General features: G+C 40.9%; 3 protein-coding genes across 4 annotated transcripts; all 3 read right to left on the bottom strand.

Moving 5' to 3' along the window:
* Positions 1-1,037: 1,037 nt before the first annotated feature.
* Positions 1,038-5,573, bottom strand: dcakd (dephospho-CoA kinase domain containing). The gene is made up of 5 exons (XM_005736378.1): positions 5,254-5,573; positions 4,020-4,131; positions 3,383-3,586; positions 2,518-2,605; positions 1,038-2,291 (listed from the first exon to the last, which is right to left on the bottom strand). The coding sequence occupies exons 2-5, from the start codon at positions 4,129-4,131 to the stop codon at positions 2,006-2,008; spliced, it is 690 nt and encodes a 229-aa protein (XP_005736435.1). The 5' UTR covers positions 5,254-5,573; the 3' UTR covers positions 1,038-2,005.
* An 82-nt stretch (positions 5,574-5,655) lies between these two features.
* On the bottom strand, positions 5,656-9,220 carry pus3 (pseudouridylate synthase 3). 2 transcript variants are annotated; one of them, XM_005736376.1, is made up of 7 exons: positions 9,087-9,220; positions 8,379-8,793; positions 7,944-8,224; positions 7,683-7,866; positions 7,401-7,510; positions 7,148-7,320; positions 5,656-6,058 (listed from the first exon to the last, which is right to left on the bottom strand). In XM_005736376.1, the coding sequence occupies exons 2-7, from the start codon at positions 8,787-8,789 to the stop codon at positions 5,814-5,816; spliced, it is 1,404 nt and encodes a 467-aa protein (XP_005736433.1). In that variant the 5' UTR covers positions 8,790-8,793; positions 9,087-9,220; the 3' UTR covers positions 5,656-5,813. The 2 variants fall into 2 exon arrangements, with proteins under 2 accessions (XP_005736433.1, XP_005736432.1); XM_005736375.1 differs by having other exon boundaries at positions 8,379-8,790.
* Positions 9,221-11,731: 2,511 nt separating this feature from the next.
* Positions 11,732-13,901, bottom strand: LOC102195504 (CD63 antigen-like). The gene is made up of 4 exons (XM_005736524.1): positions 13,812-13,901; positions 12,650-12,787; positions 12,482-12,565; positions 11,732-11,990 (listed from the first exon to the last, which is right to left on the bottom strand). Exons 1-4 carry the CDS (start codon positions 13,899-13,901, stop codon positions 11,919-11,921), a joined length of 384 nt encoding a protein of 127 aa, XP_005736581.1. The 3' UTR covers positions 11,732-11,918.
* Positions 13,902-14,507: the final 606 nt, after the last annotated feature.

The raw sequence follows: 14,507 nt of genomic DNA, 5'->3' as shown, positions 1-14,507 counted from the left end.
TTGCACAATCGGTGGCTGACTAAATACTTTTTTGCCCCACTGTATGTTTATTCGCAACTGCGAAAGAGGAACATTTTGTTGTTGTCTCTGCAAAAAGAGGAACATTTTGTTGTTGTCTCTGCAAAAAGAGGAACAGTTTCTTGCAGGATGAGTGTCTGGTGTTCTAGACGAGAAGTGGAAGTCAGGAGGGACAGGAAGCACGCGGCGTGGAGACGGAGACAATGTTCTTTTTAACTGTGTTAAAAGTCAGTGGTTTCGATCTGACCTATGTATGAAATGGATCTGACGTTGAGGGGGCCTCATTAAATTCAAGCCCTGATGGTATAAAATATCTGTTTATGCTTTGATTAAGTCGGAGATCAGCCCTGTCTGCGAACGGAGCTGGTCTTCCCACGCGTGTATTTCATTAAAATCAATTGTTTGACCAAGCTCTTGGACCATGGTTGTTTGTACTCTCCTTCCTCAATGTTTGAACCTTAACACCATCCTGCCCTGAATAAGTACTTCAGGCTGCTGCAGGCGATGTTATACTGTGAACAGTATGTCTTAGCACACTTTGGGCCTCTTGAAGCCAACTGAGCATTGTTTCAGTACCTCAGCCTAATTATTGCTGCTGACCATTTCACCAGTTTATGACCACAGGGTGCCCACCATTGAATTGAACTGAATCTGCTGCTATCAGGATAGCGAGTCAAGTCACAAAACTTCAAACTGGTTTCTTATTCACTGTACTCAAGTGGTCTCCACAGTCTCCAGAGCTCCTTTGGGATGTGGTGGAACAGTAGATTCACATCACAGATGTACAGCTGACAAACCTGCAGCAACTGTCTGATGCCATCATGGACCAAAATTTCTGAAGAATGCTTCCAGCAGCTTGTTGAATATATGCTACAAAGAATTAAGGCAGTTCTGAAAGCAAGAGGGGGTCAAATCTAGTACTAGCAAGGCGTACCTAACAAAGTGACCAGTGAGTGTCTATTATTGGGGCCTAATTTAAAACATAATGAAGCAATGAAAACACAGTGACAGACAGCATCTGATACCAGCTACTTTAAAACAGAGGTGCTGGATTGTTTTTATTTAACTTAAGCATATTAGATTACAAATGTATTATTTTAGTTGAAAGGTGCAAAGAAAAAAAAATCCCACACTCCGTATGTACAGAGGAGAACTTCAAGTGTAAGAAAATACAGTGATAAATAGCAAATCTGTTACTTTTCCCATTAAAAATGGATTGTCAAATACATTCTCTCATAAATCTTCATGACACGATCTTTACATATTCTGTAAGCGTCACATTATTCCGATTTAACCATTTATTTCTCTGACATGTATAATAGTTTAAAACATACTCAGCACTGGGGACAGAAGTAGAGAGAGGTGGCGTCCAATTAATATGCTTGCTTTAGGGACATTCACCATTGTTACTTGTTCCTTTGCTCTCTTAATGTCTCTACAGATTAAAAAGTAAAACAGTAAAACATTTCAAAAACTGGATAATCTAACATGGTGTAAAAGGTGTAACAAAATAAAATCTCTTAGTTTTCAATAATCTTTCTGGACTTCTTGTTTTTTTAAGGTTAGTTATGTTTAGCATGCGCTGCTACACAAAAATGAAGATTTACCAGCAATTTAAGCTCCGCTCTTCCGTCACAGCTGAGAAAATGAGCAAAGATGTAGGAGCTGTACAGCAAGTGAGGCTTGACTGTGTCGCCTTCATATAATTGTTTCTCTCTGAGTGAAACCAACACAAATTGCACAGAGAAGCCTTTCACACTAAACCACATTTGCCAGTGCAAGTTTTGTCAGTAATGTAAGTCCGTGTTAACTGTCAGCAGAGCACGCCATACGGCTGCGCTGTAGTGGTAGGTGCTGTGAAACTAATTTCACAGTAAATTGCATCGATACCGCCGACCTGCTTTTTGCCCGTTTCTATTCACACCCTCATATTTGACCACTTCTTGGACTAAAAACCTCCCGCCCTCACTCATCTTTCTTTCCTCTGTTAGGACAAAAGTATCTTTGCAGCATAGAGCAGCAGCCCACCCAAACCTGCAGTGGCAACAATGGCAATGACCCTGACTAGGAGGAAGTCCATAGAGTCCTCTAGCTTTGTGTGGAGCCGCAGGACCTGCCGGTGGGTGTCCTCCCGGCCGCCTGAATTCTCAATAACATGATTGGCCAAGCCACGCTTTTCATTGAGCGGCATTTGCGCGGCCACACGCTGCTCAGCCTGCTCCTGGGTCAGGCCGTCCCTCTGCATCAAGCGCGAAAGCTGAGTGGCAGGGTCACTGAAAGGGAACAGACGATGGAGGTTATTTATGGTGCAATCATTGTGCCTTGTTAAAAAAGGTCCACTGGCAGTGAATCACATCAACAGGAAGCAGAAAAAGCTGCTTTTAAAGGCCACTTACTGTCAAAACAAACAAAAATGTTTAACGACTTCAAAAATTTATACTGTTAACAGCCCCAAAACGAGACTCTAAGGTAACAGGAAAAAATGAGCAGTGTGCTTACCAGTAAACTACAACAGTGTGGTTCAGAAACCGAGTGAGCCGTCTGGTTTCAAAGAGAAGCGGCACATCCAGAACCACGTAGCGGTACCCTAGTGAGAGAGAAAGAAGTCAACATTACAGACTGTATGTAAAAGATGGACATAGCACTCTTAATGCTAAGCTACTGTGTAGAAGGCAACAGTAGCTATTGAGTGTTTAACCTCCATATTTTTCCCATAGTATAGTTTTATCTTTGTTTTTAAAATCGGCCACTCTGCTGCCAGTACACTTAACCTTGTGTTAATCTGGCTCCATGTGACAATAGTGTTTACAACTATGACCCTTCAAGTAACAATAAGAGACAAAGAAAAGAACAAAAACCATGAGAGTATTGCTATAAACACAAAGTTTTATGGGTGCAAACAGCAACGTTAAGTTAAGGCGCCAACTTGTTTCTTTCTTGTTTTTTATTACGAGCCTGACAAAAGTGAGAGTGAATTTCTTATGTTAGATAAATGCCTGCAGTGCAAGACATATGGACATGTGTTCATAAGTTCATGCATTTTAATCATAACCTCCATGTGCCCCAGTCTGCACAACATATAGGTGTGATGGCACTGCTTTAAGATCATATAACAAGTGATGTTTGTGAAGTTTATTTAAAGGCATGTGTGATGCCTTGAGACGCTAATAACTGAATGCACCGAGAGAGTGACATGGGTGTCCTACTGAATTCATTTTAATCATAATGTTCAAACATCTCATGCATTTGACTTGCAAATAGCAGAAAGTTTGGTCTCGCCTCTTGCGCCACCTACAGCCTTGGCTCAAATACAGCAGATAATCGTCCCTTTTTCCTTTTGTGCCAAACACGATTCCTCCCTCACCTCTGAGAAAGTAGAAGAGGATCTCTTTGAGCATTGCTTTATGAATCTCTGGGTGGGTGATGGAGTTTAGCAGCTTCCTCTTCTCCTCGCTGGCGAAGATGATTTGGCCCAGCTTCTGCCTGTCGATGTCGCCGTTCTCGAGCAGGATCCCTGGCCCAAAGTGGTGCACGATGCAGGAATAGGCACGTGTGCGCTGCTCAACAACTGCGGACAACAAAAGGAAGCTTGAATGAGTTAAACAATGTAACAGGTTCAAAATTAAAGTAAATTTATTTATGACCAGTAATCCAGCATAAAAAATAGAGGCTGAGATGATATTCGGAACAGACTTGTCACCGAGTGTAATGGAATAATTTGCCTAATGCCTTATATTTCCCCTACATGCAGCTGTGCACTCTTCACCTAGTTCTGTGACCTTTCTATCTTCGCTGTCTAACTAAAACATCATCCCTGCAGTCAGCAGAGACATCCTTCATGATTCATGCTCTCTCTGCAAGCGCTCGTCCTAATAAGCCGGGGTTATCTGAGAGAGTGCCGCCTGAAGATGGCTTCAGCTCGATGACACCCCTGACCAGTATTTCATGTTGAATTTGTGTTCGCCGTGTCAACAGTTTGCAGGGGAGAGATAGCCACCTACCTTTCCTGGCCACGACATCGGCATCAATAATGGGGCATCCAAGCTCCCGCAGCATTGAAGACACTGTGCTTTTCCCAGAGGCAATGCCTCCTGTCAGTCCCACCAGGTACATCTTTAAGCAAACAAACACAAAAATGCATGAAGGCAAAGTAAGTAAAGTAATTACACTAGCGATGCACTGATATGGCCCTGTTGACAGCTGTGGGCCCATCAGAGAATAAGATGACATTTACTAATAGCAGTGGACGATGTTTATCTGCCATGTCACATTAACGTTGCACTGACTTAATGTTCAAAGATAGTCTGATTGAGGCTTTAAAAAGCTACTTATTACAAACAGCACGAACTGGAGAATAAACACAAAGAATAAATAAAATAAATGAATAAATAAACATTGGTATTTACCCAGAGTCCCAAAATAACACATTGAATATGAAATAAAAGGGCCAGTTTGGGTATAACACAATTTCTGACACAGTAAGAAATTCTAGAAAGTCCATAAATGTTATGAGTAAACCCCTCACTTCTATTTTTTTTAGTAAAATGAAAGATTTTTAGGCAATGTTTCTTCTAACTTCTTTAAGTAGTCTCCAGGGATAGTTCTCCAGGCCTCTTGAAGGACATTCAAAGCTCTACTTTACATGTGGGCTTTGTTTTGCTCCGTTTTCTATGAAAATGATCCTACATTGTTTTGATCATGTTGAGGGGCTCCGGGGAGCCCAATCCATGACTGATACTGTTCCTACTCTTGTGTGTTTTTTCTATCCAGCTATGCTTTCACTGTATTGACGGTGTGTTTGTGATCATTCTCATGTTGAAAAATGAAGCCAATGCCAAACGAGAGGGGACTTTTGCACTCTACAGTAACTTTTACATGTTAATAAACATAAAAATAGTTATTACAATCTTTATAACCAAATAACAGATATTTAATTACTGAAATATCTTTAGCTTCTCATTTTAAAGGTTTTGAAGTTTCACAACACGCCCCCTGCTGTGGAATTAGGTGAACTACACTCTCCATATAGTACCCGGCTATGCAAAGTCAAACTGGTTTGACTGGTTCGAAAGTCAGCTTTGAGGTTATTCTCTATTAAACACCGGTCAAAAATAAAACCTTTAAAGAAACGACTCGCTCACGATTTAACACGGCAGAGAGCGGCTTCTTGTTAGTATCAGGTTGGTTTGACACAGCGATTAAAACAAACTCATGTCAGGGGAATTTTAGCTTTACCTTGTCAGAGAGAGAGAGTGTCCTTAAACCGGCTGGATATACAGCGGGAGTCCGGGCAAAGCAGAAGCACTAGAGAGGGGGGGCTGTTGCGTTAAACAACAACAACCAGGGCTGCTAACAGGCTAACACAGGTGTTAAATCAGGTCAGAAGGAGCTCAAACAACAACGACGCCATTTTTACCGGGTCCAGCTCAACACGAAAGCCAACAAATGAGCTGGAGACAGCGGTGCTGCTGGAAACTGCCCTCCTTTACAGTTCACCTGTATTCTACTCACTGCTAACAACCTAGCTGCTAAGCCTGACAGGCGCTACCTCTTAATTAACCCGACATCTCATATTTCTATTAGCGTTGGTTCCGCCTCGCTTTAGTTCCCCGTCAAGCAAAACTCAGCGAGTCCATCTTTCTCCAAAATGTGTTTATTTTAAAGTAAAACACGCACCAGCATGAGTCAAAGATATCCGTGCGCTGTTTGTAGTAAATAAAAGGAAAATTAAACATTTATGGTTGAAAATTACTACAAAATACATCTTGCAAGTCCTTTCTTAAGTTTAAAGAAAATTAATCTTCTTTTGAATCCATATTTTGTTTTGGCGTCTCTGAAGAAATGTTTGAATGTTTAGATCTTTTTCCCCTGTGGATCATTTCGCCTCCATTCTCCCCTTCTTCGCGCTCCAGTCTGCCTCTTTTCACGAAATGATTTATCCTCGACTCGAGGCTCTCGCAGCACGGGCGCTCCAGGAGTGGCCGGTAATTTCTCTGCCTGCTGCCTTCTACCAGCCAGCAGTGGTTGGAGGACACAGCTCCTGTGGATGAAGAGCAGTGAGATAGTTTGTACAATGTTTTTTCACAGCAGGCATTTTGACTCATGTCAAAGCAGATAACTGGCTGGCCCAACTAGGTGCATTCCTAGATCCTAAAGAAAAAATAATAATACTCTGACATCCTAGAAATACAGGTACATCCACTTCATTAGGTACAACTGGTTGTTAGTGCAAATATCTAATCGGCTAATCACAATGGAGCAAATCATTATATTTAGACAGATTCAAGACGCCCTGACATTTAAACAGAGCATCAGAAGCGGGAACACTGTAGTTGGTGGCAGATGAGCTGGACTCAGTTTTTAAGAAACAATTACTTTACTGGGATTTTCCAGTAGAAGTAGTCAAACCTTGAAGCAGATGGGCTACAGCAGCAGAAGCCCACACCAAGTGCCACTCCTCTCAGATAAGAACAGGAAACTGAGGGTACATTTTACATGGTGTCACCAAAACTGTACAATAGAAGATTAGATTAATGTTGTCTGATCTGATGGGTCTTGATTTCTGCTGCAACATTTGGATGTTTGGATAAGAATTTGGTGTAAACACATAAAAGCATGGATCCATCCTGCCTTCTATCAATGGTTCACACCGATGACAGTGTCATAGTGTGGAGGATCTTTTCTAGGCACACTTTGGGACCCTTATTTAAACTCCACAGTCTTCCATGGTCACTCATCTTCTTCTGATGGTTACTTCCAGCAGGATAACACAAGAATTATGACAGTTGTGAAGGTAAAAGGAACAACATGTACCTAATAAAGAGGCCTGTAAGCTCATATCCACACACAAAACAACCGAAATGAGATGCAGAAATCATGTAAAACAAACACATGTAGACACAAAATATCCCAAACGTGACTCGATATTATCATTGTGACACTAAACAATCAGAACTGTATAAAACAGCAAAATTTAGGCAAAAAAAGAGAATAGAAATATGTACACAAATGACAAAATTTTAAAAATACAGTAAATAACCACAAAACAACTAAAATTACGCAAAACATATGTTGAGAGAAACTATTTAAATGCCTTAAAAATCTTCACTTCTCTTATCCAGCTTCTCACCTCGGTCTTCCAAGCCCTGGATCATCCCCTGCAGGACGTGGGCCTTCACTGTGCTCTGGGTCCAGTGCTGCTGCAGTGCAGCCAGGACAAAGCCCCCCTCTTCACTCTCCTGCGTCCAGCTCAGGCCTTCAAAGTGGCAGTTGTACAGCACCAAAGGGTAGTCTACTGCCATGCTGAAGATGACACAGATTCATATAATAAATATATTATTTTTATTTGAATATTTTAACCACTTCTACAGCAGTCAGTTCACCTGTACTGGGGCTTCCTGGGGTTATTCTCCACATCCAGGAGCTGATTGATTATATCTGCGGCTTCCAGCTTCTGTCCAATCAACAGAAGCACCGCCATCATGCACCGTACCTGCAGCACATAAAAGGAAATAACCAAAAATTCACTACATACCACCAAACCATTCAACCTTAAACTCCATCCTCTGATCCGGTTTCTCTAAATCTAAACTTTCACATTAAAAAATGTTTGCAAGAGATGAAGGGTAAAGGGAAAGCAGCGTAGAGTAACTCTCTCCTGGTACCTGGTGGTAAAGGAAGGCTAATCCTTTGATCTCAAATATGAAGAGGTCATACTGGTCTGTGCTGGAGGCATGCTGAGGCTGCGCAGGCTTGACTGTGGCTGATAAGATGGTCCTCTCGAACTGCAGGACACCGTTGCCCACGTCCATTTTACACAGGTTCCTGAAGTCATGAGTCCCCTCATATCTGCCGGAAGCAAGGAGGTTGTCAAATAAGGGCTAAGTTTTAAAGGTGTGTTTACCTTTTATGTGTTCTCCACCCACCTTTTAGCAGCTTCCGCCATCAGCACCACATCCAGAGATCCTCGGGGGAAGTAGTAGCGGTACGTGCGGGACTGACAGTCGAAGCGTGCGCTGAAACCCTCCACTACTGGTGCCCAGTCCAAGACCCTGATGTCCTGCGGCAGGACTCTGTTCAGCATCTTCACGTATGGAAGCTCAGAGGTGGCAGAAGAAGCGGCTTTGGTACTGACGTCAACATTTTCAGGCAGTGTGATGCCCAAACCGGCACAAAACTGCGTGGAGCGCAAGTCGATGGTTATGACCTGCGGGGGGGAAAATTAACCACATGAAAAACTATTAATAGTATTAAGGTACAGAGTCTTTTCAGGTTAAAATGGAGGTCGATGATAAGCTGTGGTAACTCATAAAGGACAGAAGGAGGACATGAGTAAAAAATATGTATCTCTGCTAACTCACTTGGGAAAAAGCACTGACTCCTTTATCAGTGCGCCCACAGCGGTGGTAATTGGAAGTCTGGCGGTCCTGGATCAGCCGAGTCTTTAGCAGGGCTTCAAAGAGTCTGGCCTCCACAGTGTTGTCCGTGTTCTCCTGGACTGCAAACCCCTGATAGGCCCACCCCAGGTAAGCCAGCCGCAGAGCCACATGGCGCCGGGGGTGTGCAGAGAAGTCAAAAGGACGATCTTTTCCTGATTTCTTTCTCTCCTTTTTGCTGCTGCCAGTGTTCCCATCAGATTTACAGTCTTCATTAAGGGATGGACTGGATGACATTTCAACATCTCCAGTTTCACTGCTCTCTTTCAGCTGGGACCTGAGCTTCTCCAGCTCAGCCTCCAGCTCCTTTATCCGCTGGATTAAAACATCTGACATGCTGCTTGGAAGAAAGAACAAAGGAAAGAACATTTATTTAAGAATTTACTTAAATAACTCTACAAATAATCAGCCCAGCTTATATTCAATGAAGCCTACGTAATCATCCTCTTAGTTTAATTCATGTCAAAGTTTATTTAAGGGTTTTTTTTGGTCAACTGTACTACAACTGGGATTATTTTTATAAAGCGAACTGAACGCTACACAGCCTGCTAGCTAGTGAACGAAGTTAGATACGAGGGATTTAGTGAGATTAACGAGGCCGTAAATTACATTACAGTTAATCTGTGTTTTTACCTGTATTTTCAGCCTCAATGTTTTCGATTATTCTGCTCCTCTGTTAGTTTTGCTTCTGGCTGTCGGGATCACGCATGCTACTCTCCCCGCTGATAAATTTATCGGGAGGCGGACGAATTTTGCCAACGGACACATTTCCCCCCCTTCACGGGATTTCTGGGAAATGTAGTTTAGTTGCTTAAATTTTCGTCAGCCGATGACTGCCATACTTAGCAGTTATTTTTATACTCCCCATGAGCGAACATACCATAATATGGGTAAAAAAAACAGGCCAGAGTTTATTTCTATAAGCTTGTCTTACACTATTAACTGTATCTATTACAGAAAACTATTATATGTATTCAAGGTAATGGATTTTTACTTTTTCCATCCCTAGCCTTTTCTTAGCCTAAAGTGCCATGTCCTCAATCATCTTTGTTCAGCTTACGTTTAAATTGTAAAAATGAAAATAATTTGACATTTTTCATTACTGTGGCATGGCTTTCTTTATATTATTATATACTAAATTTTGTTTTTGCTATTATTACATTTATAATGTTTAAGTCTTTGAAGTAGGTTGTGGCACTGAATTGCCTGTACCCAAACCTACTCTAAATAGGGCCCCGTTAGTCCTCGAGTCACCTGATATACAGCAGATTTTATTTGTTTGTTTGTTTGTTTTGAAATTCAATTAATCTAAATTTTTATGAGTATAGAGCCAAATCACAACAACAGTCACCTCAAGGCGGTTTATAATTTAAGGTGAAGACCCTTAAATAATAAAGAAAAGACCCCAAACAATCAACAAAGGCTATGATGACCCCCTATGAACAATTACTTGGTGACAGTGGGAAGGAAAAACTCAGTTTTAACAAGATCAAGGCTCAGGGAGGGACAGCTATCTGCCTGCTAAATGGTTGAGTGTTTGATGATGACAGGACAACCATTCGAGCTATTATAGTTTTGTATATTTTTTAATAGTTTGTGTTAGTTTTAGTCTTTTTAATTAAAAGTGTATGGATCACACATGCCAGGTACGATTTAGTAAAATCAGTACAGGTATTACAATAAAAACACATAACTTTTTGAAAGCATTTGAATCAAATTCTTGTAGACATCCGCACCTTGGAAATCATCTACCAGACTTGTATTAGCCTTTTTCACCCCATGTTTCAGATGAAAGATGACACAGTACTTTAATTCACAGTGACTGAGAAGCTCCTAGAAAGGAACCATGCGAAATCTTCTATTTTCCTGTCCAATGCACCTTCCTCGTGATTCCTGGTTTTTTGTTTGTTTGTTTTTTGTCAGGTCAGGAGAGCAGGAGTTCAAACACCAGAGGGGCGGACATATGGCAGTTATGCCTATAAAGGCATCGACAGCACCAACACTTGTCTTTAGACATCACAAAGAGGTGAAAAAACACACAAAAAAACCCTGAAACTGAGCTGAAAGTGTGTTTTTTTCCCTCCAGCTGTTTGTGAGAGTCTTTTCATTTATTTTGTATAGCAGTAGCTTCACAGGGTAAGTGGCTCCGCAGTGCTGTCAGGCACAACTGTTAATTATTCCAGATGCAGAGACAGAATTGGTCGAGCTTTTGCATTAAATCACAGTCTGCTCTTTTCTACATGTCCGATTACACATTAAATGGCATGTAATCACAGTTTGGTGTTTGTCTGCTGTGTCGCAAATAGTTTTTCAGGATGGCTACCAAACTAATCTGCCCTCTCTGCTCATTAAAGGGCCAATTCACCCAAAAACAAAACAAGCAAATAAAGACTGTCCATCCATAGAACTGGATCCAAAGTTTGGAAACGCTGATTCAGCTGTGAGTCATGGCCCTGGGTCAGTCGACCTTGTGTTTTGAATTTATGGTCTCTCATTTATTATTTATTATGCGATCCCAACATTGCGTAATATTTATATTATTTCTGGTAGTAATCCTCGTAGTGTGTTTAGTCTTGTTCTCTATTCTAAATTCCTTTAGAGTTTATGTGTCTCTTATTTTTTTCTTCCTCCTGTGTCAAGTTTCTTGTGAAGTTCATTTATATGTCTGTGTCCACCCTGTGTAATTATCACTTCCTATTTTACTTACTTACTAGGTGTGTTCTGTTTGCTTTTCTTTTAATTTTGCATCCTTGTCTTGTCGACTGTGATTCGGTTCGCCGTGTTTTGTTCTCACCAACTGTCTCCACTGACCCGAATCACTATCCTGTGTATATACTGTCTCAGTCTCCCTTTGTCAGAGTGTCAGTCATCTTCCTCTCTTGTCTCCCAGCTCCTGTATGCCCTAGCCCTAATTCCCAGTTTAGATTCTGGTAAGTTGAAGCTTTCAGTTTTCCTTTTGTATTTTATGCTTCATTTTGTATTTTGGTTCTTAGCCTGAATAAATGTTTCACTATTATCTCACCACCATCTGCCTCTATGTTTTCTCCTCACAAACGTCGCAATTTATGACAAACTAGTGCACTTAATTCTCGTTTTTTTTTAAAGACATTAGACATATAGCCTGTAAAATCATTCAACCCTGGAAAAGAACAGTCAAAAATATAACTAAAAGCTTAAAATGAAAGAATTCATGCCCATGATGAGTGTATGTAACCTTCTAATCACAACACACGTTTTTAATTGTTAAAAGCTAATTAAACAACACCACAAAACCCCAATGCGATCACATGTTTAATAATTATGTGCATAGCAAGCATGAATGTTAATTTAAAATAGATTTTTTCACCACTATAGCAGATCAATTTCTCTTTGTTAGATACCAGCTGCAATTATAGCAAGTATGTAGATAAGATTTTTTTCTAGACACAGTCGAGCATCCAGAGATAATAGAGCAGTGATGATGCATTAGCTGATGTTTTCGTAGTTCTTTCGCTTAATGTCCAGACACAAGCACACCCCGACTAATACTCCAAAAACCTGCAACAGGGAAAAGGTCAGAAGTTACTGGCAGCAAATGAACTCAATGGCACACCCAAAAGGTTATTTTCTTGTTCTGGAAAAAAGTAATTTTTTCTTCATTTCATCACCTGAGGTAGTCAGGATGAGACAGGCTTTATTATCATTCAAGTTATCCTCTGCTATTTAAATATTCTTTACAATGTCTGCTACTGCTGGAAACTAAATTACTAAATTAATCCAGTATACATGTTTTTATTTTTATGTAGAGACATTTGGGGTATCTTTAGATGTTTGACATTTCTGATTTTTCTTTGTCTTTTTTCCACCTAAAACAGATTAAAATGAACCTTTTGGGCTCACACTGGCTTCTGCACAGTTAATCAGTAGGTACGTGTGCTGGATTGGCATTTAAAATGATCATTTCTTACAGTAATATGACATTTACTCTTGCAATGTGAGCATTTTGCTTCACAGTTAAATGTGAGCAAGGGGAAATTGCAGAAGCTTACCTCCGTGACTCCAAGAGCAATGCAGACAGCGCCGACCCACACCAGATTTTTCAACAGGAAGACACTGATTGCCCAGAGGCAGCCCTGAGGAGGATCGCACGGTCATAAAATACAGTATTTGTTTGCAGAAAATAGATGAAAATTGCTAGAAATGATTTCCTGTCAGACCTTTTTATGTGCCTTCTCCTTGTCCTGTCCACAGCCCTCACTCTTCACCACGCAGCAGGAATCTGGCACGGCGTCGTGCTTTTCCCAGCCCGCGCTCTGGGACCAGTCGGCATAGCTGTCCGCACCACAACACTTGAACTGTAATGATAACGACACTGTGATAGTGAAGCACCAAAGCTGTATCAATCACTGGTTGTGACTATTTGTGGTTCACGATAAATATTCTTCAAGTGTTGCTTTGTAGAAAGTCAGTTTGTCTACTTAACTACTAATTTTCACACAGATGCTGAAGGCGTGTTATTTACACTTACTAGCCACTTTATTAGGTACACCTTGCTAGCATTAGGTTGGGCCTCCTTTTACCTTCAGAGTTGCCTTAATTCTTCATGGTACAGATTCATGCTGAGATGTAAGCCTTTGAACTTAAACTCCCTAAGTAATTCCAGCATTTTTCTCATTGCTGGTCTTTGTTAATTACCCTCTCACTCTTTGCAGATTGCCTTCACATATATTAAAGTTAGTCATCTTAATTTGACTGTAAACAAGAGCACTCAGATAGAGCAACTCCCCCCGAGTAGCAGGGGCAATACTAAACCTTTGATGTTTTATGATGTTTTTATTACAACATGCTGATGTCAGCCTGCTTTTATAACGACCATATAATATCCATAAAAGATTTGTGAGTAATATAAAATTTTTACTGATTTTCACATTTGGCGTGACCTCGGCCTTGACCTTTATCTGTTTTTCACCTAAATTAAATTAGCTTTTGCTGTTAATGGCATCCAGCAATGCACAAAATCTGAGCATGTCGTGTTGAAAACTGTGGACATTAGAAGGTGGGTACACTGTGGGTCGCAATGACATGGAGATGTTCAGCAATGATACTCATTTGGTACTAAGAGGGTGAAGAAAGTATCTTCTGCTGCATTAAACCACCAAGAGCTTGAATCATTGATACAATGCAGCATGGAGCCACGCTTTCATGTTTACACCAGATTCTGACCTTACCATCTGAATGTTGCAGCAGAAATTTAAAGCAGGCATCATTTTCCCATCAAGAGAGGAAATGAAGAGTCCCTATAAGGGGTTTTTGCACTTCCTCCAATCCATCAGGTGTTTCTCAAAAATACAGAACATTACAGTAGGCTCTGCGTGTCACCTTTTCCTGAATTTTGTCAATTGCATGTCTCCTCTCAGGGCTGTAGTCGTTAATCACTTCCTGTGCTTTGGCGTTGACACCATTAGCCATCTGCAGAAGGGCGGCCTACAGAGAAAATCAGATAAAATAACCAGAACAGACACTAGAACTTAGATATATTTTAAGTAATGCTACTGATATTATGACTGGAGAACCACTGCTAATGGCAAAATTTGACCTTGATCTCAAGTAGTTCCTTTCTGGTGCGATTTTAATGTCTTACCCTACTGCGAAATATGTAAAAGGCGGCTCCTGTGAGGACCTCCAAGAGGATGATCACTATCAGGATGCAGATGAACTATAGATAAAGAAAGTGAACGCTGTTAGAGATCTCCAGAACATCTCCAGTGCTCATTAAAAAAAGCTTTTGGAAAGAATCGCCACTTAATCACATTTAATTTCATTACAGTACTTACACAAGCAACCATAGATGAACTATTAAAGAATGCACCAATGTGGCCCAAGAGGGATACGAAGGCTATGATGACCCCCACTGCAATGAGGACTATAGCAATTTTAGACAAGTTGCTCCCTGTGAAGGTGCCGATATCTGAATACGTCGAGTACTGCAGCACTCCTATAGTGATGAGGGCAACCCCAGACAGCTGAAAAAAAGAAGTTTAACAGCAGGACAGCAATGTAGTGCTTTACATGGAA

This window comes from Pundamilia nyererei, unplaced genomic scaffold, assembly GCF_000239375.1.
Source record: "Pundamilia nyererei isolate P.nyererei 1_Seehausen unplaced genomic scaffold, PunNye1.0 scaffold00069, whole genome shotgun sequence".
NCBI classification, from domain to species: Eukaryota; Metazoa; Chordata; class Actinopteri; order Cichliformes; family Cichlidae; genus Pundamilia; species Pundamilia nyererei.
The sequence above is the reverse complement of the archived record's forward strand: the minus strand, read 5'-3'. Positions and strand labels throughout refer to the sequence as shown.

What these genes read in the sequence shown, in the direction of transcription:
- dcakd (XM_005736378.1), bottom strand. Translation starts at nt 4,131, where the DNA reads ATGTACCTGGTGGGACTGACAGGAGGCATTGCCTCTGGGAAAAGCACA. An exon ending in CCTCTTCTACTTTCTCAGAG is followed by an intron (nt 2,606 to 3,382) that starts GTGAGGGAGGAA and finishes CTCTCTCACTAG; the next exon opens with GGTACCGCTACGTGGTTCTG. An exon ending in CACACTGTTGTAGTTTACTG is followed by an intron (nt 2,292 to 2,517) that starts GTAAGCACACTG and finishes GTTCCCTTTCAG; the next exon opens with TGACCCTGCCACTCAGCTTT.
- pus3 (XM_005736376.1), bottom strand. Translation starts at nt 8,789, where the DNA reads ATGTCAGATGTTTTAATCCAGCGGATAAAGGAGCTGGAGGCTGAGCTG. An exon ending in TAGCCTTCCTTTACCACCAG is followed by an intron (nt 7,511 to 7,682) that starts GTACCAGGAGAG and finishes TATGTGCTGCAG; the next exon opens with GTACGGTGCATGATGGCGGT. An exon ending in CCCAGGAAGCCCCAGTACAG is followed by an intron (nt 7,321 to 7,400) that starts GTGAACTGACTG and finishes TGTCATCTTCAG; the next exon opens with CATGGCAGTAGACTACCCTT.
- LOC102195504 (XM_005736524.1), bottom strand. Translation starts at nt 13,901, where the DNA reads ATGGCTAATGGTGTCAACGCCAAAGCACAGGAAGTGATTAACGACTAC. An exon ending in AGGAGAAGGCACATAAAAAG is followed by an intron (nt 12,566 to 12,649) that starts GTCTGACAGGAA and finishes GATCCTCCTCAG; the next exon opens with GGCTGCCTCTGGGCAATCAG. An exon ending in TTGCTCTTGGAGTCACGGAG is followed by an intron (nt 11,991 to 12,481) that starts GTAAGCTTCTGC and finishes TCCCTGTTGCAG; the next exon opens with GTTTTTGGAGTATTAGTCGG.